The following is a 25,266-nucleotide window of genomic DNA, read 5'->3' as shown; positions in this document are numbered from 1 at the left end:
ACCGGAAATAGTAGGCGGGCTGTAGACCGGATCAGAGCATTGAACAATGAATAGGAACCAGGCTTTCCACAGCTACTGTGACCGTGGCCGTGACGTCTCTGTCTCTTCCCCTCCTCCTAAGCGCTCTTTGCTCCGCGTTTTTCTCGCGATATGTTAGTAAAGCTGGCTGGAGACAGATAGCTAAGCGAGCTAAACCACTAGCTAATATTTTTTTAAGAATGTCTACGAGCTAGTGTCAGATATAACGTTACTCTTTCAGTCAGTCAGTCCTAATGAAAGAGCTTCCTGGGTGATTGTGAAATGGGAATACTAGACATCACAGAGCAGGTGAGGATGACGACACTACCGTGCACAGCACAGCTGTTATTCTGCTGGCTACTATGTAGCTGTAATTTTGTAACTGTTTCTAGCTGTAGTAACAGTTACATTACAGCTACATAGTACCTTTACAACTGTAAAGGTAACTTTACAGTTACATTACAGCTACATAATAGCTGTAATGTAAAACGTAATTAATACAGCTATTATGTAGCTGTATTGTAACTGTTACTACAGCTACTATGTAGCTGTATTGTAACTGTTACTACAGCTACTATGTAGCTGTATTGTAACTGTTACTACAGCTACTATGTAGCTGTATTGTAACTGTTACTACAGCTACTATGTAGCTGTATTGTAACTGTTACTACAGCTACTATGTAGCTGTATTGTAACTGTTACTACAGCTACTATGTAGCTGTATTGTAACTGTTACTACTGTTACTACAGCTATTATGTAGCTGTATTGTAACTGTTACTACAGCTACTATGTAGCTGTAGTAACAGTTACATTACAGCTACTATGTAGCTGTAATGTAACTGTTACTACGTGGTCTAAAAACCTTACACCACACTTTATTTCTTATTGCTTTCAGTGGGTTTTGAGTGAGTCTCTCTCTATCCCTGTTGGTGTGACACCTCCTCCCACCATGGTTACATTACTGTGTGTGTCTAACATTATCTGTGTGGTCACTGTTGACATGTCTAATGATGTGACTTTTATTTCTATCAGGGTCAGTTCGCAGCCCAGATATAGAAAAACCTAGATTTGATGAACATATTATGTTAGAATAAAGTTGTTGTTGAGATGAGTATAGAACTGCTTATTATTGAGTTATTGACACACAGCAACTTTATACAAAATATGTAATGTATTGAGCATGAATTTGCTTTGCACTCTCAGTCACAGGAACATCTTGTGCCCAGGAGACATTTGACATTTATACCCCTGCCTTCCGTAAAACGAGACCTCCCCTTAAACAGAGATAATAAATCTTTGCTGTGATAATAAATGTTTTGAAGATAGAGAGCTTTCTGGAGAACAGACCATGTTTCCCGGACATGACTCTCAAATGTAGTTGTTCCAAAATAAATAGATGGATGCCTGTACATTAACATTTTGTGTGGCTTTTAATATGCTTATGCCAGCGTAGAAGACAGACCCAAGACTAAAAGAGTCGAACCCAGGTCTCCTGCTACTAGGTCAAGAGGGAATCCCCCCCCCCCCCCCCCCCCCTTGGCCAGAGAGATATTAGGCTTTTGGGCTTCAGGCCGAGCTACACAGTGCTACATTCACCCCTCTTTGACCCGCCAACTCCCACCACACCCCACCCCACCGGGAAACCCGATCCGGGTCAGGGCAGACAGCACCAATGTAACACCCGAGAGACAGACAAACCCAACCCACCAGGGTCTCCCACATGGGAAACCAAACATTTACCACTAGGACAAGAGGGAAGCCCTCCCTCCTTGGCCAGGGGAGATACTTGGGCTTTTGGGCTTCAGGCAGATCTATACTCTGCTGCTACACCAGCAGCATATTCACAACCGCAGGCTTTTATAAGACAGTTAAAAATAGGAAATCTAAAAAAGTTAGTGTGCATCGTCCCTCCAGACGGCCCCGATCTACACACTCTGCATTTTGGACATAACACTTTTGTTGACTTCTCTGAATATATTGTAGTCTATGACCAATAAAATCCACAGACAGACAGACTTAACCACTTTCACTTTCACTTAAACCCCCCCCAAAATATCACTTGAACGCTGTTCATACTTATGTGTCTTATGCATGTTTGTTAATAATACGTACCTCTCTTTCAGTCTCCATTGGTCCAGGCAATATTCAGCCGGAATGTTGAGGATGTCAAGTTTTTGCTGCACCATAATGAAGATGTCAATACACTGGTAATTCTGTTCTGTACATACTGCAAATACAATTTTATCACGTTTCAAGCTGTATATAAAACACATTTAGTCAAACATCGCAAGCTTAATAAACGTACTGATATGTTTGTATCTTTTCTAAATGTCAATTGTAGCTGAATTTCAAATTGCCATAACAATTAGAACTATCCCTGAGATTTTGCATTAAAACAAAACACATTCTTTGTTGAATTAGTGACATTGAATCAAAATAGTTGAATTTATTAGGCCTGTTATCAAGATTTTCTGTAGCATTTGATTTCATTAATCCTATGCATGCATGATTGTGAAAAGCTCATTGCTCCCATGTAAATGTTCCAACATGGCCAGTTACTAACCCCAAAGCAAGTGAATTAATTATGCTATATGTGAAGGGAAAAAACAAATAGTGCTAACATATTTAGTGAAGTTGTTTCTTTTTTAATTTAAAATGGAAGACTACTACTAAAAAAAAGGAGGGTTTAAAGTACTACAACCATGTTGTAATTACTGTATTCCTCTGTTTTCAAAATGATTTGGTACCGATCAGAACCAGGGCTACATTTGGCGAGGTTTCTCACTTGATGTTCTAATCTGTCCTCCTTACTCACAGGACCAAGAATGCCGCACCCCCCTGCATGCTGCTGCTTGTTTGGGCAATGTCCAAATCATGGACCTCCTCATCACTTCTGGTAAATAACTTATTGAAAACACTTTGTTGCGAATAGCAAACCTATTTCTAGCTACACAGTTTTGTAAGTGAATGTTAAATGGTTTTGCCTTATTGCTGTCTCTCACAGGTGCAAGTGTCAATGCTAAGGACCAATGCCAGATGACTCCCCTGCATCGAGCAGCTGCCTCACGAAACGAGGTACCCGTAGAATGTCATTCAAAACATGGTGCAATTAATTACTTCTCGGAATACTTCTCTTCGTATCTGTCCTTCGCTCTTGCTCAAATATGGAGTTCCACACTGAGTAGCTTCACAGACTGCCCAACCTTTGTGCCGCCGTAGTCTCTGCGTATCTGTGTTGTCTAATGTCATACAGTAGACTAGCCTCCAAATACTGTGACAACGGGTACTGACGTCATACTACGGTAGGGTGACCAGACGTTTTTAGTTTTTTGAGCGGTGTAGCCGCTCCTATAAGTGGGGTTGGGACCGTCGTGAAAAGACCGTCGTGAGAATTTGTCTTTCCCTGTACTGTGATTGGCTGACTCTATTCACACCCTTTTCGCTGTACCGTGATTGGCTGACTCTATTCAGACACTTTGCTTTGATTGGCTAGCGAGACGCATGATGAAATTAATAACCTATAAATAGCACCACGCACTTCAAAAAATTACTTCTTTTTTTTAAGTGAGCTTCCATCACTGTGATGACCACTGTTGTTTCTAAATAACACCGCTCACTTCACACTGGGTGTGATTTTTTGGGGTCTTTTTATGCCTTTATTAATAGGATAGTAGGTTGAAAGGAAATGGGGAGAGAGCTGGGGAGTGACATGCAGCAAAGGCTGTCGGGATTTGGGACTCAAACCCGCAACGCGCTGTCAGGTTACTTTGGAGCCTAGGTACCCGGACCGCTATGCCAGCGGTCCGGGCCCAGGCGTCCCGGTTTGGCCGGGATTGTCCCGATTTTCAAGCTGCGTGTCCCGAGTCCTGACGAATATCTCTAAAACATTAACAAGCGTTGTTTTCAGTGGTTGCATAGACGTTTATCATATTCTTTTCATGTAAACATGCACACCTAACCAATAAGAGAACATGAACGAATGCATTGCGTGTCTGAATTAAACGCTGACACTGTTGTATGTCAATCAGTCGTTGCCTGTATGCAGCACCTATAGTGCGTATACATGTGCATGAATGGGCGTGCACGACGAACGTGCGCATTGATTTAAGGTTCCCCGGTTTGAGGGGCTGAATATATGCGCTCTCCCTATACTACGGATGTCATAGACATGGCCTTCAAATACTCGTGACAACAGGTAACTGCAGTTGTAGACTTGGGTTTGAAAGCAGGGTTGCCAGATCTGCTTATTATAATTTCCCTGCTAGATTTTATTTGAAAATAGCCGATCTACAAGCTCACGACGCGTTGTGAGCATGTAGATCTGCTATTTTCAAATAGCTGATGTATATGTTAAAGTGCTCATGTGGCCCATAGTCGCTTCTTTTGGGCTGGTTTTCCTAGACCTGGTTGCTTGTTTCTCTCACAGAATCTGGCAACACTGGTTGAAAGTATGTGATCGTAATATTTCTATGTCTTGTGTCTCTCAGAAGGCTGTGGGGTTGTTGGTAAAGCAGGGAGCAGAGGTCAACACGAGGGACAAATTCTGGAACACTCCATTACACGTGGCAGCTTCTAACTGGGCTACGTCCTGCGCCGAGGCCCTGATACCCCACCTGAGCAGTGTGAATGCTGCGGATAGGTCAGGAAGGACAGCCCTGCATCACGCCGCGCTCAGCGGCCATGCAGAGGTAAGCCATAAGGTTTCATTCAATAGCATCGGCTGCATTTAACTCATATAGTGCCAATGACGTCTTTTGACGTCTCCTAAAAAAAAAAAAAAAAAAAAAAAATTTTTTTTACGATTTTCAAAAAGTTATTTCTCCATCCACTTCAATGTTAAAATGTAAACGGAGAATTTTTTTTCTCCGTTTGACCCAAAATGCCTTTGGCATATGGATCAACTAGCTTGAAATAAGCCTGGCAGTGAATGAGTTAAGTAGGTTGGTGTAACGGGTATTTCGGTTCAAATTGTTTTAATGTTGCTTTTTTACAAACGGCGCTAAGCGCACTGTTTTGGAGAATATTTTGACCACGTGTACCACTTTTTTGTTTTTGGTTGAAAACTCTATTTTCTTTATTTTTTTCGGTATTTGCAACCATAGTGGTTGTGTATGACTCCGCGTTGCATTTTCAACATTTTATGTAACTTAATGAAGTACCATTATTAGACAGGTTAGTCGTCTAAACAGGGCTTTAAATTACTATTTAGTCCATTAATGCATCAATTAGAAAAATATTAGTTTAATGTGAAAGCCAGGTCACATGCATTTATGTCATTATTTACCCCACCGTTTTTCCACAGATGGTGAAGTTGCTTCTGAACAAAGGGGCCAACCTGAATGCCAGTGATAAGAAGGAAAGGCAGCCGATCCACTGGGCTGCATACCTCGGTAGGTCGTACTTCAGAACCAATCATATATGAATAATAGATATTTATCAGTATTTTCATAGTAAGTAATGTTGTATTGCAGCATCTATGCAAAACACGAAAAGCCATGTTGATGTAAAGGTGGCTTTTCAGGATCTCCTATCTATAGCCCAGATACTACTGCTGTTTAGAGAGTCTTTTCCAGTAATGCACTACATGCTGCCAAGTAGATTATGTGTACAGTACTTAAGACCACAGGGATTTAAGGAAATGGGAACAGCTGCTCAGAGTCATGCCCCTTGCATCTCTTTGGGAGCAGTAATTATGTGTCATTCTAAGTAGGTAATTTAATACTTTAAGCCAAATACTACAGGTACAGTAAGATACAGTAGTGTTAACTTATCTTATCTTGTGTCATGCCCTAAATGCATAATCACACGGAATTTATGCCGGTTTGGATGCCGTCGGTCAACTCGATAGGCCAATCATTAAATTTTTTATAACAAAATATACTTTTATAATACATATAATAATAATAATTTTAGAAATGTCAGTCAGTCATGTCAGTCAGTCATCAGTCATTCTTGCTTGGTTCTCCTCATTGCTCTGCACTTGCACATGGCCATTGATCATTAGCATATGCACACCGTGAGGAAGCCAGTGTTGGGCTAGCCTGAGGCTACGAGCTCAATCCATGGTCTTGAAGGGCGGACCCAAACACAGCCGCCCGGATTTGTGCGTGGCTTCCTATTGCTTCACCAATCTATGTCCCCACCTCTGTTGCTGTAAACAACGGACATTCTGAGTTCTCCTCGGCCGATGGGACTGTAGTCATGGTTACAGCCCCCCAACCTATGGGATCCGTGAGTGTGTGTTCGCGACGGGGGACGGCTCTGGCCGTGCGCGCGCATGTGTGTGCGTGTGTGTGTGTGTGTGTGTGTGTGTGTGTGTGTGTACTTCTTCCACCACTGCAAATTTGTATTGGATGGCTGTGACATAATTGCATGTACTGTAGGAGACAAGTTTGTAGGTTGAGCTGTGAACACAGCAATATACCTGGAAATCAGGTCACTCTCACACTGCCTTAAAGCTGTAACGCCAACGTTTTTTCCTGCTGTTTGCTATGTTTTCTTGCATTTGTATGAATATTTTGAATGTATTTCCAAGAATATTATTTATGAAGCCTGCACTAATATTACTAAATACATGCAAATGTCTTCTCAGGACACGTGGATGTCATGAAGCTGCTGGTGTCTCACAGTGCCGATGTGGCGTGCAAGGACAAACAAGGGTACGCTCCGCTCCACGCTGCAGCTGCGAGTGGCGAGTTGGAGGCGGTCAAGTATCTCTTGAAGCTGGGGGTCGAGGTAAAGTGGACCTAGTTCCTACTTGGATTCGGAAAATCATTTTCTGTATAGTCTTGCGTTCCAAGCGGTCGAAGATCTCCCCCTGTTAGCAATATGGATGACATCTAAATTAATGTAGTGGCTAGAACAGTGGAGAAAACAGCCGCAGACAAACCTACTTCCATTGCTTTGGAAACAAATCATAATGGCCTCCGCTCCCGTTTCTACTCTACTCCCATCTTCTGCCTCAGCTCGAAAGACCAGTGCAGAGCTGAGACAGAAGATGGGAGTGGAGGCCATATTGGTTGTGGTGAGGAGAGGCAGACTGCGATGGTACGGACACGTAATAAGGAAGGAAGATAATGATTGGGTGAAGAAAGTAATGTCGATTAACTTGGAGGGGACAAGACCCACTGACCGGCCTAAGAAGACCTGGCAGACGACCGTGTTGGCTGACATGAAAGCACTCGGCATCGACCATTTGATTTGATTTATTTTTATTTATTTGTTCGCACAATAAAAAAACACAGAAATAAGTGCAGGTGAGAAAGGAAACCCATATAGGGCTTATACAAGGTTCTCACCTAAAATAATAAACAAGTTGTAAGTGAAACATCGTAATCAAACATAAGACACGACAAACAACAAGTACCTTGTGTGCAATGAGATGGCCGCGGACCGTTCCCGGTGGAAGAAAGTCATAGCGAGAATTCCAGTCCAACCCAGTGGTGCCTGGAAAGCGGACTTTAAACAGATGATGATGATGATCACCATTCCAATATGAAGGACCGCCCTAAAGTCGCTTTTATTCAGACATTATTATTTTTATATATATATTTTTTTCTAAATTGTTTCCATGCAGTTTTAGACATTAAATTCAATTTAGATGTCACCAGACGTCTCAGTAGAGGCAATAGGCAGAGATCTCCAATCGGCTGGCTACGCAAGACAATTTTCCATCTAGACACAAATGTATTTATTGTAAATTATCATTTGCATACTATTAAAGGGGAGGTTCATGCAAAATATAAAACCGGATTGCTGTTAATCCAGATGTATTTTCAGCGTTAGATTGTGTGGGATTTCTGCCATGCATGCACATGCAGATATCTGCTGTCACCCCGGTACAATCGAGTTCATTGTTTCAATGTGTTGTCGAGTTCAACGTCTGGTTCTAAAATAGACTCAACAGTAACATCTCTGTCCAGGAATCATGACGTGGTTATACTTACGATAATCCGCAGACCTCGTGAATGGTTACATTGAGAACTATTTTCTACCAAAATACGCTCGCCAACTAAACTGTATATCTTGCTGCAGAAGGAAGCACTCATAGATGAGATTTCCTTCTGTACAACACTTTCTTAAATGTTGACGTATGCAAATTTCATCAGTCTGCTCTTGACTCGGTCCAAAATCCAGCACACATGTTATCTTTGCACCACTCTTTAACCACTTAATCCATAAAGATCGGGAACGCATCTGTGTCATTTTATGATTTATTTGGCTATTTTTTTAAAATTCGTGAGAAATTTTAGCAAATCTTTGAAATATATAATATATGTTTTAAAGTGAATATTTTAACTCTGATCTATGCTTCTCGGGGGTCCCTGGAACAACATATTTTGAGATGGGGGTCCCCCGCCAAATACATATAATTTTGGGGGTCCTTGACATGGAAAAGGATTTAGAATTTTTTTATACATTTTTAGATACGTATTTGGCCGCGGACCCCCTTCTCAAAATGTTTTGTTCCAGGGACCCCCCCCCAGAAGCAAAGATTTGAGTTACAAATGTTCGCTTTAAAAAAATATATATATTCAAAGATTTGCACACATTTTCAAGATTGTTAAAAAAATAGCACATCTACAAGCTCATAGCGCGGCACTTGGTGCCACGCTATGAGCTTGTAGATCTGCTATTTTTGAATACCCAAAGAAATCTTTAAATGGCACGGATGCATTCCCGGATTGAATGGGTTAAGCCCTATTAAAAAAACCTGCAAAAACAGCCCCTACAAGCTCACAACATGTTGCAACGTGACACGCTGTGAGCGTGTAGATCTGATATTTTCACCATTTTTCTAAAACAAATTCGGGAAGAAATTGAAAAAAAATCCCATAACATAGACGCAGGTTCACAATGGTTAAATCCTTTCCTCCTCTGCCCCCCCCTCCCCCTGCAGATTGATGAGCCCAACGGCTTTGGGAACACGGCGCTCCACATGGCCTGCTACATGGGACAGGACGCCGTGGCCTGTGAGCTGGTGAACCGCGGTGCCAACGTAAGCCAGCCCAACGACCATGGCTACACGCCGGTGCATCTGGCCGCCATCTCCACCAACGGAGCTCTCTGTCTGGAACTGCTGGTCAACAACGGTGCAGACGTAAACACACAGGTGAAGGATGTTTGTAAATGTAACGCAACGTACGAGGACGTTTTAGGGTAAAATCTTTGAGCATAATGCATAAAGGTACATTTTCTGTTTATTTTTTTACGGCATGACGCCTAAGGGGCAGTGTTGATTTTGACAGCAATTTTTTATTTGTTTTAGTCATAGTCTTTTGAATAAAATTCTGTTTTGTTTTAGTCATATTTTAGTCACCTGAATTTTTTTACTTTTAGTCTAGTTTTAGTCGACTAAATATCATAAGATTTTAGTCGACTAAATCTACAGTTGATTTAGAATTTGATCTAAAATGTATTGTTGGCGGCCGTGATGGTGTTGAAATGATTTTCACTTAACTGCATGCCGATCTACAAGCTCACAACGTGTCGCAATGCTTGTAGATCAACTATTTTCGGTCTGTGACACCCGCCGCGCACCCTTGATGACTTGTCTTAAAGGGGTAGTTCACCCCCCAAATAACTTTTTTTCTATTGATTACTCACCCCATGGAGCCTTGAATTCATGGATATTTATTTGTTTTTGTCGCATTCCTTCCTTTATTATTTGATTAAAATAAATGTAGCCCCATTGATTCCGGTAGGAGACACAAATGCATTTGTGTCTCCTACCGGAATCAATGGGGACACATTTATTATAATCAAATTATTGGCTTAGGAATGTGACAAAAACAAAAAAATATCTATGAATTCAAGGCTCCAGATGGTCAGTAATCAATAGAAAAAAAGTTATTTTGGGGGTGAACTACCCCTTTAAGTCCTACTGGATCGCTTCTCCACTAGTCCCTCCCAAACATTTTAGTCTAGTTTTTATTTGTTGTCAGTATATTCTAGTCGTCATAGTTTAGTTTTTATTTTGTTTTCGTAAGTGAAAAAACGTAGTCAACAGACATTTTTCATCATAGTTTTAGGCGACAACACTGCTATGGGGTGAGCCATCTAGATGAGCGTTCGTGTGTCCGTCTGTCTGTCTGTCTGTCTGTCTGTCTGTCTGTCTGTGTGCGTGTCCGTGGCTAATCTCCCAAACCACAGGACTGATCAGCTTACATATTTTTGTTGTACATGGCATGCTGCCAGTAGGTAAAGAAAGTCAATCCCTGAAAATGTTTCACACATAGTGATTTTTCTTTTAAATTCATAATCTCAGATTCACCATTTGGATCCATATTAAAATGTTAATATGACATCATCAACACGATGTCAGAGATCCACAGGGAAACCACGCTTTTATTAGACCCTGTCTTGTTGTTTTGTGTTCGATGAAGCTGCACCTTTCATTTGACTTAGAAGAAATGTTGTGTTTGCATGTCCTCTTTCTAACAGAGTACGGAAGGGAAGAGCCCTTTGCATATGGCCGCTCTCCATGGGCGCTTCACTCGTTCCCAGATCCTTATCCAAAATGGTAATACTAATGCAAGCACCACAAACAACTAAGGAAATACACATAACCTTCTAAATGCCCCCTTTTTAATGCACGTCTCACGTCTGATTGTGAAAAGCTGACTTATTCGTTCCATTTGATACCTGCAATAACCAGTGTACAATTATCATATAGGCTGTCCAATCCTTCAGACAATGTAAACTGACCTGAAAGGGGAGTTACAAATTGTAATGATGAGTGTCCACTGTCCAGTAACTTCAACCCAACTTCAACTTTATTATCACTTCACTAGTTTACAGGTGTATATGAGTGGGTGAAATTCTTTGTTTTTGTATAAGCTCCAAACGTTTTGCAGTTTCAAGCAGAGTTATAAGAATACAGAAAGAAACAAGGGAAGAAAAGTCAGATATCATGAATGCACAATGTCAAATATATAATGTCAAATATGCATGATGTGCATGGTCAAAAATAGAAATAAAATGAGGCAGAAATGCTCAGTAGAGAAACATTTGCAGTGGATATAAATAGCAGCAGATATAGAAGCGCAGTCTCTCTGTATACAGTTGAGAGACATCACCTAGCAGCGGATATCAAATATGTGCCCTAAGTGTGTGTGAACACGACTGATAGTGCCAGTACTCCTGGAATATTGCCCATAGGCATATCAGAACACCCGTGTGCCCCAGTACTTTATCTCTCTCTCACTGCAAACCGACCTATGAGCGGTATGTGAAACATCAAAGCACTTAACGACTTGTGTCTCCGTTTCCTTTCATCTCCTTTTGGCTTCCAGGCGCAGAGATTGACTGTGTTGATAAGTATGGTAATACTCCTCTTCACGTTGCTGCTAAGTACGGTCATGAGCTGTTGATCAGCACTCTGATGACAAACGGTGCTGACACAGCCAGGTAAACCTGTCTCACTCCCTTTATTTATTTTATTCCCCTCTGTCAGGCTCCAGATATTTTAGCATACCCCTGTAGGGCATAGCAGTGGCGGCCATTTTGTGGTGCCACAGATATAAAACTCATTCATTTTCCCCATAGAGATTTCTGAAAATGGCAAACAATTTTAACTCATATCTTTGCTTCTGGAGGTCCCTGGAACAAAACGTATCTTGAGATGGGTTTCCGCGGCCAAATAAATATAACTTTGGGGGTTCTTGACATGGAAAAAGTTTGAGAACCACTGATATAGAAACATATATTTTAAAAAAACTTTGGATTCAGAAGATATCTGTAGAATCGGCTTAATGAATGGTTTGATTAATACTTTTATGAATTAATCAAATTAATCATTTAAAAAAATGTCTTCTTCAAGGCAAGGGATTCGTGGCATGCTTCCTCTGCACCTGGCTGTCCTGTACGGGTTTCCAGACTGTTGCCGCAAGTTGCTTTCCTCAGGTGAGTTGTCTGTTTAATGCTCTGGTTCTCAACCTGGGGTCTGGGGACCCCCAGGGGTCCTTGAGGGGGTCCGGAGGGTCCCCGTAGAAGCTAAATGATTGATTGTTAGGACGTTACGGATCTGTAACTCTGAGAGGGTTACAAATGATACTCTCAGGGTTAAATTAACATTGAGGATATTAAAGTGTAGATTGTTTAATCAAATGGGGGTCCATGGCCCTAATCTGCATATCAAACGGGGGGTCCTTGAAATTAAAAAGAGAATCAGAGGTTTAATGCAACTGGATTATGTTTTTCTCCAGTCAAACAGTTACAACAAAGCATCATGTTCCTCCAGAAAGTCAAAATATTCTACCATTGGAACTCAGTTGCTGGGAGGGAATTCATAAAAATCGTGCACCTGGTGACAAGTCTTTGATTTTTGGCATGGTATTAGGTATGTGCATACGGTTTTCAAAAACCATCGCAAACGAGTTGGGCTTGCCCCCTAGTGGTCTGTTTGCAATGAATCCAATATTAGATAGGTATAGGGTATGGTTGAAACCCCAAATAATTGATAGAAGAGATGTTTGATAGAATGGATTGATAGATTGGATTCTGTTACTATTGGGTATGCTAAATAACATACAAAATTCCCTCCCCGCTTATAGGCATTTTAAGCTTCTGGCAATTTCACCAAGTGAAAATGCACAATCATGTGCACAATCATGATGACGAATTCCCTGATTTCCCTCCCAGCTACATGTTAGGACTGAAAATGTGTCTTCACATGCTGTATTTCTGTATGTCTCAGGTCAGTTGTACAGTATTGTGTCGCCTCCCCGCACTGCTCACATGCTGTCAGCCAAATTTGATATAAACCTCCCAGACGACCTGGGGAGGACCTGCCTGCATGCCGCAGCCTCTGGAGGGTAAATCAATACTCACACTCACACTCACACACACAGACACAGACACACACACACTCTGAATGAATGACTTGATTTTTTTTAGCAACATTCTCAAAGATTAAAGGCGAGTTACTGGTCACATAGATTCATATGCTTCGTACAATTAAAGCTGCAATCCAGAATTTATTTGACTGATGTGGTGTCCCACATCATGGTTTGAATCTCGGGTGGGACATAAAACTTATGGATTGCATCTTTAAATATGTACTGACAGCATTCACCATCACTGTAAACGGGAGGGGCTTAGCCTATTAGTTAAACTCTTATATCTGTTTCTTCATGGCAGAAATGTCGAATGTCTCAACTTGCTGCTGAGCAGTGGTTCTGACTTGAGTACGAAGGACGACCTGGGAAGGTGAGTGGTCTTTTGTTTCTGCAAAGCCTAAGACTTATTAAGCCACGGTTTACTGAGCGCTACAGTTGGCTTACAGTACGTCCCGCATTCTGTGTCGCAGGGTTCCGTTACACTACGCCGCGGCCAATGGGAACAGCCAATGTACGACGGCGCTGGTTCGAGCCGGTGCTGAGGTCAACGAGACGGACCTGACCGGCTGCAGCCCCCTGCACTACGCTGCTGCTTCACACGCCTTCCGTCGGTACGAGAGACACACAATTACGTTGACGAAGAAAACCAGTGAATTTGAAAGCTGGTCAATGTGTGTCCATGCGAGCTCACACAAGCCTGATCAAAATATAATTTGGAAAGCTTGATTGTTTTCTTTTTCCACAGAGTGGATGAACACGAGTCTGATAACTACCACAGTGAGGAGAGGGATAAGGACGCTTTCCTGTAAGTCACATAATGTCGTCTGTACCTGTTCCAAATCTCTCCTTTGCCATGATTGTCGAAGAAAATTGTTGAGCAGCTCTACAGGAATCGAGTTGCCATGAATCAATAACTAGTGTGTTCTCTGTCTGTCTGTATGTCTGGATGGATGGATGACAAATATACATCAGAAACTAGACTAATACATGTGCAATCAATGCAATTTTACATATTGTAATCCTATAGATGTGCAGTCAATGCATTCAACTCACTTCAAATAAAGTGCTATGTACCTACACAACATAGTAAAGTTCACAGTTTATCATATAAAGTGTGTGTACCAAACAGTCTATTAAGGTGCATATTATGGCATTTATTAACCATTTTGAAACCATTTGGGTAACTAGCAGCAGCAGGGCAAAGGGAATATATCATTTGACTAAAAGAAAATGAACATGTACATGTATGTCTGTGTGTCTGTAGTTGTCTAGAGTTCTTGCTGGATAACGGGGCAAACCCAACTCTGAAGAACGGCAGGGGTTACAGTGCAGTGCACTACGCAGCCGCTCATGGGAACAAGCAATACCTGGAACTGGTCAGTAGCTTTTCCTCCGTCTGTGTAAAATGCCTGTGTTTTCAGGGTTAATACTGTGAATAGTACTAGAGTTGTTCCGATACCGATACCAGTATCGGAAAAGCTGGGGATACTGCCTAAAACGCTGGTATCGGTATTGGCTAGTATGCCAGTCTGTACCATTCCCATACCACATCATTCATCACATGATGATATGTCATTTACAGTAATCAATTATTTTGTATTGTGGTGGAATCTCTCAAAGGAGCTAGGCACTCCAAACTAGGATGACAGACCAGTCTGCATGTTTTATTCAGCAAGAAGTATACATTACAACATCCTAGGTTTAATCTAGCACACGCACGAGCAGTCGGCAGGAATTACTTTTAGGCAGGAGAAGCTAGGCAGCATCAGCCAAAGTTGCGGCAGAAGAAGCAGCACAATCAGCTCCCATGTGGTTCCTGATCGGTGCTTTAATAAGACCCTCCCGAAAAATACGATTATGCGATCGCATAATTTATCGCATAATCAGCCAAATGGCGTAGATTATCTGTATTTTTTTTCAAAAGGGCGCATAATCGCATATTTCCCATATTTCCCAACTTATTGCATATTCCCACATATTTCGCAACTTTTCGAATTTTCCCCAACTTTCTGCATATTTCGCAACTTCCTGCAATTTCTCCGCATAAAATCACATAAAACCCCCACATGTTTCATTGCAAAATCAAGGATTTTAGCCCGCAAAATCATGGATTTTTGCCCACGTTTTTTTCTGGAGGGTCTATTTTATACTATCAGGCAGACATAGTGAAATCTATTCTTATCACAAGGTGTTTCAATATTAGCATCCTGCATCCCTCATCACAATTCATGTTACAGTCCTAATATGTCCAGTCTGTCCTGTCATCTCTATTTAAATGACAGACGTTTAGACATAAGGGTCATTGGCTGGTCATTGTGACATGTCCAGATATCATTATGTGTCATCATGTTTCATCATTCCTAATATAGCATTTCAAGCAGACAGTGATGATGCAATCTACTAGTCTGACCATTAAAACATATGTGTGTATTTACTCAAATACATACACAGGGTACAATATGTATCTTGCATATCACCGTATGGTATAGAATAACTTGAACCCGAGTCTGTACGGGTATCGGGTATTGTCGGGTGTTTTTGCTTCGGGGAAACCTGTCTGTGAAGACTTCTATCTCAGAGTTAAATCAACACTGGAGATGTGACTGTGTATGAGTGTTTGTACTGTACACCTAATTGAACTTGTCTGTACCCTCGCTGTCGTGCTGTACTGTAGCTCTTGGAGATGTCCTTCAACTGTCTGGGAGAGGCTGAGAGCAACGTTCCAGTCAGTCCGTTGCACTTAGCTGTAAGTACAAAAAAAGATATACGTTTTTATTTCATGATACAGCTATGCAATTAACCGAAAATATATCGAAACCGACATTTAAAACCAATAATCCGACTTAATCTTAAATATCGAGAAGCATTTTTTTTCTTTCATTTTTTTTTATTTGTCTTATATTGAATCAACACAAAACATATTTACATATTTATTAAATATTTTTATTTTTATATGACTAAATCGTGTAGTCTGACTAATCACTTAAGCCCTCTATTATACTTAACAGCAATATATAATACTTTAAAAGAAAAACGCTGAACGGTAATTGTGTAATCAAGGCAAAGGTTTATGAAAAATTGTGATATAGATTATTGAAGTCGCTCTCTTAACCCATTTAGACCGGGAACCCCTATACGTAACTATACCTTTCAATCCGGGAAACCCTTTGGGGTTGTTGTTGCTATGTACAGTATATAGCCACATAATTTTTTTGAAATTTTTGAATAAATATTTGAAGTTTTTCAGAAAACTTAGGTCAGGATTTAGAAGGCGTTTTTTAGAATCGGTCTAAATGGGTTAATGAGACGTCTGTCCCCTTGTTGTGATGTGTGTTCTTCCCCTGTTTAAACAAAAAAAAAAGGCGTATCATGGTCACTGCGAGGCGTTGACCGTCCTGGCTGAGACCTTAGTGAATTTGGACGTGCGCGACATGTGGGCGGGGCGCACGGCGCTCTACCTGGCTGCTCAGAGGGGCTATTCCCAGTGTGTGGAGGTACTGCTAAAACACAACGCTTCCTGCGTCCTCAAGGAGCACAGACGCAAGTGGACTCCGCTCCATGTCGCAGGTGTGTGTCTGGGCCTGTCACAACTATTACATAATCGCCTAATCGCAATTATTTGAGATAATCGTCACAATTGTCATAAGCCATGTGTCATTTTGTGACATGTTGTAAGCTTGTAGATCAGCTATTTCCGCAATTTTTGCAAAAGTATAACATTATTTAATGTGTCAGTCATTTCTTTGTGGTATATTTAAGTTATTTGTCATATCAACCCTGTGCAACTTTTGATTACGAACAGAAATAAAAAATGTATTCATATGTTCCAATTTTCAATGCCAAAAACACAATTAAATCGTTAATCGCAATTATGTGTGTGACAATTAATCGTCAACTTAAATTTTTTATCGTGACAGCCCTATGTTTGTCTGTGTATAAGTGCAGTGGTTCTCAAATATTTGCATGTCAGGGACCCCCAAATAGATTTTGTATTGTATTTGGCCGCTTACCCCCATTTGAAAAGATATTCTCTTATGGAGGCCAGGGATCTCCATAAGAGAATATTTGTCAACATTTGTCACCCTTTTTTTTCCTCCAAAAACTGCCCATAAGTAAACGTTTAAACTGTTCCTCATTGTGTTGGGGATCCCCTATAACCCCCCCCTTGGGATCCCTGGACCCCACTTTGAGAACCATTGTGTAGACCATTGTGGTTCCCACACGTTTTAGCTCAAGACCCAAAAGGGAAATTGCCCGGGACCCCAACCAGTGAAAATAGCAGATCTACAAGCTCACAACAACGTAGCTTTGCGCCGCGTTGTGAGCTTGTAGATTTGCTATTTTCACTACTTAATTATTCATTATTATTTAATGTTATTACATCAGTATTTGACCTTTGACCTTTTCCTGTAACTAGCTGCCGAGGGCCAAATGGACTGTCTTCTCATACTGGTCAACAGGGAGGAAAGTGCTGACGTCATAGACAGTGCAGATGTACACGGACAGTAAGTCACTCACGTTTTCTATGTCCTTATTTGTAATAGATATGTAAATAAGAGACTTTACTGGAGGGAATTATCAATGTTTCACGTCTTCTAAAATGTATATCAACTAGATGGTAGTAATGTTGGCATATTGGTATACACGGCAAAAGCAATGAACTGGGGATAAAAGCATACTGTATAAAAAAAACAGTACCCGATTCTACAAATGCCTTCTAAATCAGTAGTTCTCACATTTTTAAGATTTTTTTTTTTCAACAATAGCAGATGTACAAGCTCGCTGTGAGCTTGTGGATCTGCTATTTTTGAACAGCCAACGCAAAAAAATTACACAGATGCTTTCCTGGTTTAAGAAAACGGCCAAAAGTGAAAACGGTGAATTGTACAGCTCTTACTGTGTAAACCCTACAGTATATACTTCATTGCTTGGAGTTCCAGAGCAGTCTATTCGAAGCCACCTCCTAATTTCCCTCTACACCAAATACAGTATGTTCGCCAAAATTAGCCAATCTGCAAGCTCACAACGCGTCACAACGCACTCTGGAGGTCGGCTAGGATTCAAGTGGTTGATAAAAATCTTCAACAGTCTTATTTGCTCTTTAACAGCCCAGTTTTTGAGGTTGAGGGAATACCAAAACGCTCGCCCAAAAACACAGTCGCCCCGGGGCAAATCTGGTGGTATTCACCTGGTATTCCTAAACGTAACCTCAATCAACTATGCCTAAATCTGACCTTATTCCTAAACGTAACCTCAGTAAACTATGCCTAAATCTAAACTTATTTCTAACCTTATCCTCAGTAAAACAAATACAAGGATACAAGAACCGCTGGTCCGTGTAAAAAAAATGGGGGCGAGCGTGTTTTGGGGTGAGCCTTCCGGTTACCGGTTGAGGTGGAACAGTGACTCATTGTTTGTTTGTTTGTTTGCATGCAGGACGGCACTGATGTTGGCAGCGCTGGGCAGTCACACCGACTGTGTTCACATCCTGCTGGAGAAAGGAGCCAGAACTGACGCCTCGGACAGGAAGGGTCACACCGCCTTACACAGAGCGGTGAGCGCGTTGGCATGTTCATCGTAATCTCACTTTTACGGCGTGACTCTGTATGAGTCGAGGTGTGTGTGTGTGTGTGTGTGTGTGTGTTATTTAGACCCCGTATTGTTTTCCCTTGGGCTGTGTGATGAAAAACTATCTTATCAGGAGACCACAAGGGGAGGTTAAATGCTATTTCCCGTTGAAAGGAGGTGTCAATCACTGCAGATTTTTTTCCCTTTTCTCCTTTGTACATACAGTATAGTGTTTTGTTATTTGTTGATGACATGTATTATTGTGTTATCTTTTATGCTATGTTGATGAGTTGAATACATAGGACCACAATGAAGTCCTGGACTTTTAGCCTGTTTTAGCCTTAAAGGAGTAGTTCACCCCCCCAAAAAAATCGTATTTTCTATCAATTACACACCCCATGAAGCCTTGAGATTTCTTTCGTTTTTATCGCATTCCTAAGCCAATAATTTGATGACCGTCAGAGAGACTCAATGGAGATTCATCAAATTCATCAAATTATCGGCTTAAGAATGTGACAAAAACTAAAAAATCATGAAGCTCCATGGGGTGAGTTATCGATAGGAAAAAAAGTCATTTTGTGGGTGAACTATCCCTTTGATGTCTGACTGTACCGTGTGCTGTTTACATTCGATCAATGTTTCGATGGGGAATGTGCTCTAATGTCCTGTCTATGTATTTCCTTGTGGTTCCCACTGCAGGCTGGGATAGGCAGTGAGAGTTGTGTGTCTGCGTTGTTGGAGCACGGAGCCTCGGCGCTGTGCAGAGATTCCCGTGGAAGAACCCCGCTTCACCTGGCCGCGTCCCGTGGCCACACAGAGCTCCTCCGCAGCTTGGTAGCGGCTGCCATGAAAGCCGATGCCCTGGACTCCATGCTGGACTACAGTGGCTACACACCGACGCACTGGGCTGCCTACCATGGTGACACATTCATGACAACAAGCATTCCAGTCACATTCACTTTTTAGAAAGCTTAACAAAACAGGCTGGTAGCAAAGGTTTTTTACACCATATAAAAACAATAAAAGTAGAGATGTTGTAGGCCAGCGGTTCTCAACCTGTGGGTCGGGACCCCCAGATGATTTGGGGGGGGGGTCCCCAGATGACAGTGAAGTGACAATCTAAGGACTTTTAAGACATTTTTAATACCTAAAAAATAATAATACAAAGAAAAGTAAAGAAAAAGACCATTACTGCATCAAAAGTAAACGACAGCCGATCTACAAGCTTGCGAGGCGTTGTGTGTTTGTAGATCTGCTATTCGGAACAGAGTCAAACAAAATGTAATGCCTCAACTCCTAGATTTCCAAGTGCTTGTCAGGGTGGGGGTCCCCAGTTCAAATCTGATTATTTTGGGGGGTCCCCAGTTCAAATCTGATTAGTTTGGGGGTCATGGCCTGAAAAGGTTGAGAACCACTGTTGTAGGCTGTCCTAAACACACACACACACACACACACACACACACACACACACACACACACACACACACACACACACACACACACACACACACACACACACACACACACACACACACACACACACACACACACACACACACACACGTTTAAGTGATAATCAGTCAGTTTGTGTTGGTACTAAATTGGTGATTAGATGTTAAATTGAAAAAATGTTTATTTGTATCTTTCAGGACACAAGGACTGTTTGCACATTTTACTTGAAAACAAACTATTCACTATCCAGGAAGGAAATTCCTTCACCCCGTTGCACTGTGCTCTGTGAGTATCCCTAAGCGACTGAAATGCAGATCATCATCAGTTGTCTGAGGTTACGATTAATGTCATTTTTTAAGCAGGCTGTTGTGTTAATCGGCTTTAACTCTGTCCTTGTGTGCAGAATGAATGGCCATGATGATGCCGCCACGTTCCTCGTGGAGACATTTGGGACTCAGATGATTAACATTAGAGATACCAAAGGAAGGTTGGTGGTGCCTTGTGTTGAATTATTATAGAAACAAACAATTAAAATAAGTTTAACAGACGCAGCCCTCTTTTTTTTCATGCAGCACTAGAGTTATGAAATGACTGATGTGATAGATAATGCAGTATTGTTTGAATTGAACCAAGCAACTGCAAAGAGGGAGAATGCCGTTTAAACGGTTTTATAATCGTGACTTATGTCAGTGGTTCTCAAAGTCCGGTCCGTAGACCCCCAGGGGTCCTCGGGGAGGTTCCAGAGGGTCCCCAGCTAAATTATTGATAGTTAATAACCAAATGGGCGTTTACAGGTCTGTAACTCTGATAGTGTACAAATGGAACCAAAATTGGACCCATAAGGGTAGCCTAATGCATACCAAACTGGGGGTCCTTGAAATTAAAAAAGGTTTGAGAACCACTGACTTACATTATGTGCTACCTTTCTGACACAAAAGGCCGTTATTCAAGGATGTTATCTTTTCCGTCATGTTAGGACACCGTTGCATGCAGCTGCGTACTCTGAGAGTGTTGTTGGGCTGAAGCTGATCCTGGTGGAGGGGGCCGAGGTCAACGCTGTGGACCACGCTGGACGCTCTGCTCTGATGGTGGCGGCCGACTGCGGACAGACCACTGCTGTTGGTAAGACATCACATCTAGGATATGCGTATATACCATAGACCGTAAAAATGAATGGACAAAGTGGTTTCTACAGACTAGTAAAGTATGTTTCTAGGGTTTGTACTGGTTCTACCTGCCCTTGCTGCAGTTGCAGCCAAATAGCATTAATTTCCGGTTGCATTTCGGACCGGATATAGAAAGATGGCGGATTTGAAATAGCTGAGAAATAGGCTTAATTTACGGTCTATAGAAACCAATGTCGTAACATTGTTACGGTCTATGGTTTGTACCCCAATGCTGTCCTTGTTGTGTCACTCTGGCTAGAAAACGTCACCTAAATGGTCTAAAATGTCAATGTAAAAGCACTATTATTGTGAGAAATGTCTTGTTTTTCTATATTTCAGAGATTTTGCTACACCAGGCCAAGCCAGACCTGACCCTGCTGGACGCCAACTATAACACGGCTCTTCACCTAGCCTGCATGAAGGTCACATAACAGGAAGACTTGTTCTTCTGATAGACATGATGCCATGACTTTAAGCCTGGGCCATATGGACGATTAATATCATGACATGTGTGACCAATTACCTCAAAATTGTCAAAAATAGCACAAAAAAATGCAGATCTACCAGCTCACAACACATTGTGAGCTAGCTGGTGGATCGGCTAATTTTGGCAATATTTGACACAGTTGCTGAAAGTATAAAACAAGGCTGGGAGTTATTAAAACAGCAAAATACAACGCTTTTTGCCATGTCAATCTAATTTCGATATTACGATATAAAAAATCCGACACAATATCTAGTGTTATAACATGATATTGATATAATATCGCTATATTGCCCAGCTATATATTGTACCTTATTGGGGTTACTGGGTTATTTTGTGTTTGTCAGCATTAGACACCAGTAGTCCATGGACTGCTACTTGGTTGAATGTACGTTTTAACCACAGCTTGTGGATGTATTTGACTCTGCAGGCTCATGAGATGTGTGCGCTGTTAATCCTAGGAGAGATCAGTGACTCTTCCCTCATAAATGCTACAAACAGTGCTCTCCAAATGTGAGTGAAAGTGAAAGTTGCGATGAAACTTAAGCACTCCCTTCTTTTAACCCAGTGTTGATTTTGACAGCAAATTTTGATTTACTTTTAGTCATAGTCTTTTGAATAAAATTCCACCTAGTTTTAGTCATATTTTAGTCATCTGAAATGTTTTAGTTTTTGTCTAGTTTTAGTCGACTAAATATCATAAGATTATAGTTGACTAAATCTACATTTGATTTAGTCGACTAAAATGTATTTTGGCAGTGCCGTGATGACGTCGTAATGGCTGATTTTACACTTGGTTGCATGCTGCAGCGCGACACGTTGTGATCTTGTAGATCTGCTATTTTCAGAGCGCAACACCCGAGCTCAACCAAACAAAATGAATTGTCTTTTAGTTCTACTGGATCTCTTCTCCACTCGTCCCTCCCTAACAAAGAGCAGAGCCGACCCCTATATACAGTAGAGGCACTGTTTCGAGACCCATGTTTGGGTCACGGGCCAATTTTTATGGGTCGGGAGTAAATATCGCTTCTTTTTTGGGGGGTTTCCTACTTAAAAAAATATATATTTCAAACGATTTAAAAAAAAAGTTTAAACAAAAAACTTTTTTATTAATCAATTAAAAACAATTCAATTTTATTTATTTCATAAATAAAAACAATCAAATAATTTCCATAAATAAAAAAATAATAAACTTTTAAGAAGTAGTGAAAATAGCAAGATCTACAAGCTACGAGCCTGTAGATCTGCTATTTTCACTAGTTTGGGTCCCTGGCAAACATCTAATTTCTAAAGCTAAAAAGTTTGGGAACCACTACAGTAGAGGGTTTTAGTTAGAAATACCACTGTAATTTGATTCTCAGGCTATGTATTCCTGAGCCATAAGACTATTATTTAGTTTAGTGTATTGGTGAACATTTTAACTACTGCCTACATCTGTAACATACAAGAACAATTAAATGAGGAATACCGTTACCTCCCTGGGGATATACTATAATAGCAAACATAACATATATATATATAATATATACACATACATATTATATACACACATATATAACAGCTGTGTATCTAGAAAAGCATCTACAGTAGCAGCAGCCACATGCGCAAAGGTTTGGCATATTGACATAAATATCATCTTTCTTCTGGGAACTCTACATTACATTTGATCAAGCTTTTATCGGTTACATGCAAGTGGTTTGTAACTTTAGGAGGACAATATCTTCCCGTAATTCCTGCTTATTCCTGCTTTACTGTGTGATAGTCCACAGGGCAAAACCATATGGGGAAGGAAAAAGGGACATAACATAATATGACTGTGGTTGTGATTTTTTTATTTGAACCCATGATATTATAAACCACCTTAGCATACTGTACTAATCCACCAGTGCACCAATATCTCGGTTGTTTGGCTTTTAGATTAGCCGGAGATTCACCCATTTTCAGCATATCTCCATGTAATTGGTCGTCACTAATACTCATTATAATATGTCACAATTTTTGTCTACTCAGTCTGTGTCTCAGAGGAGGGCTGTGGACTGTTCAGGAACTCGCCTACCAGTGACATCATCGATGGGTATTCCAAGCTAATAGAAACCTGCCTAACGATGTCGCTGGTAGGCGGGTTTCTGAACTGTCCACAGCCCTCCTATGAGACACAGACAGAGTAGATTTTATCATGAGCATTAGTGAGGACCATTTATATGAAGATGAAGGTGAAGTTGTCCTTTAACTGTTCACAGCCGTGGGTATAACATACTGCCATGAATTGTTACTGTGTAATTTCCCCTTCAGTGTTTTAGATCTTTGTTTCCATGTTCTTCCCCCCTTTTGTCCTCCTGTAGGCCCCTTCACATTGCAGCGAGAAATGGTCTGGCAACGGTAGTGCAGGTGTTGCTCAGCAGAGGAGCAGCTGTAATGGCTGTTGATGACGAGGGTAAGTCAGCCCTGGAGAAATAAAATCTGCACACTGACTGGTGGTGATGCTGCAAAAGCTCCGCTGTAGTTTTTTATTGCCGTCAACGTTTTCCGATCTCACAGTGATCTATGCTCTTCACCAGGACTTAAATAATAGTCCTGATGAAGATCACTGAGTGATCGAAACGTTGACGGCAATAAAAATCAGTGGTGGAAAGTAACTAAATATGTATTTATTTAAGTACTGTAGTACAATTTTGAGGTACTTTTACTTTACTGGAGTATTTCCAATTTTCAATACTTTTACTTTTACTCCACTACATCTCAGAGGAAAATATTGTACTTTTTATTCCACTACAATTATTTGAAAACTTTAAACTTTATTTTATTTCTAAACATACATTAACCACCTCAGCCCTATATATACTTTGGCTATTTGAAAATAGCCGATCTACAAGCTCACAACAACGCGTCGCGATGTGATCTGCTATTTTCAAAGGATTTTTTAAAAACATTTTATACCTTTGAAAAAGTGTGTTAAAATGACATTTCTAAGAGTTTTGCCTCTTGTCTTTCTTTGTCTCGTCCCCCAATGCAGGCCACACCCCAGCCTTGGCGTGCGCCCCTAACAAGGACGTGGCGGACTGTCTGGCCATGATCCTGTCCACCATGAGGCCTTTCCCCCCCGGCGCCATGACGGCTTCGGCGGCGGCGGCGACGACGACGACGGCCTCCCATTTCAACCCCAACCTGAAACACTGTGGCATCGCCTGTGGCTCGCTGGCCCTGGCCAACGGTAGCCTGCACCGTCATGACTATGTTCAAGGCCACCACAGCGCTGTGGGTGCGACCGGGTGCCTCACAGAGTGAAACCCCCCCCCCCCCCCATTCAAGCCCCTGTTATCCTCTTTAACCCATTAAGACCTGAGGCCGCTTCTAAAAAAAATCTAAATCCTAACAGTTTTTCGGAAAAAAATATTAAAAACATTTTTTTCACGATTTTTCAAAAATAGCAGATCTACAAGCTCATAGCGCGGCACTCGGTGCCGCGCTATGAGCTTGTATATCTGCTATTTTTGAATAGCCTAAAGAAATCTAAAAGTGACACAGATGCGTTCCAGGTATTAATGGGTTAATAGCCTGATTCATGCTTCGTCGCGCGACTCTGTTTTTCGCGCAGAGAATTAGCCGACATACAAGCAATTCACAATTCTGGGGGCCGTTCTCGGCGGCGCGACGCCATCGCGCGTGACGGAGCATAAATCGGGGCTTTAGTCTTCCGTTAGTAAACACACCCAACTAGATCACCTCATTAGACACTCT

General features: G+C 41.3%; 1 protein-coding gene across 3 annotated transcripts; it reads left to right on the top strand.

Annotated features, from left to right (window-relative positions):
* Positions 1 to 164: 164 nt before the first annotated feature.
* ankrd52b (ankyrin repeat domain 52b) lies at positions 165 to 24,890 on the top strand. 3 transcript variants are annotated; one of them, XM_080423366.1, is made up of 28 exons: positions 165 to 327; positions 2,143 to 2,226; positions 2,837 to 2,915; positions 3,024 to 3,094; positions 4,507 to 4,707; positions 5,322 to 5,409; positions 6,612 to 6,754; positions 8,919 to 9,131; positions 10,463 to 10,541; positions 11,314 to 11,428; positions 11,841 to 11,923; positions 12,717 to 12,834; positions 13,160 to 13,228; positions 13,329 to 13,469; positions 13,604 to 13,663; positions 14,123 to 14,234; positions 15,533 to 15,604; positions 16,221 to 16,425; positions 17,276 to 17,363; positions 18,295 to 18,412; positions 19,126 to 19,345; positions 20,076 to 20,163; positions 20,282 to 20,365; positions 20,855 to 21,000; positions 21,384 to 21,466; positions 21,959 to 22,041; positions 23,871 to 23,962; positions 24,542 to 24,890. In XM_080423366.1, exons 1-28 carry the CDS (start codon positions 301 to 303, stop codon positions 24,811 to 24,813), a joined length of 3,234 nt encoding a protein of 1,077 aa, XP_080279492.1. In that variant the 5' UTR covers positions 165 to 300; the 3' UTR covers positions 24,814 to 24,890. The 3 variants fall into 3 exon arrangements, with proteins under 3 accessions (XP_080279492.1, XP_080279493.1, XP_080279494.1); XM_080423367.1 differs by lacking the exon at positions 15,533 to 15,604; XM_080423368.1 differs by lacking the exon at positions 21,959 to 22,041 and having other exon boundaries at positions 24,542 to 24,675.
* Positions 24,891 to 25,266: the final 376 nt, after the last annotated feature.

Source organism: Gymnoscopelus braueri, assembly GCF_963280865.1.
Source record: "Gymnoscopelus braueri genome assembly, chromosome: 3".
In the NCBI taxonomy this organism is placed as follows: Eukaryota; Metazoa; Chordata; class Actinopteri; order Myctophiformes; family Myctophidae; genus Gymnoscopelus; species Gymnoscopelus braueri.
The sequence above is the reverse complement of the archived record's forward strand: the minus strand, read 5'-3'. Positions and strand labels throughout refer to the sequence as shown.

Excerpts from the sequence above, each read along its gene's own strand:
- ankrd52b (XM_080423366.1), top strand. The coding sequence starts at position 301 with ATGGGAATACTAGACATCACAGAGCAG. Across the intron at positions 6,755-8,918 it reads TCTTGAAGCTGGGGGTCGAG|ATTGATGAGCCCAACGGCTT; the intron begins GTAAAGTGGACC and ends CTCCCCCTGCAG. Across the intron at positions 10,542-11,313 it reads CCAGATCCTTATCCAAAATG|GCGCAGAGATTGACTGTGTT; the intron begins GTAATACTAATG and ends TTTGGCTTCCAG.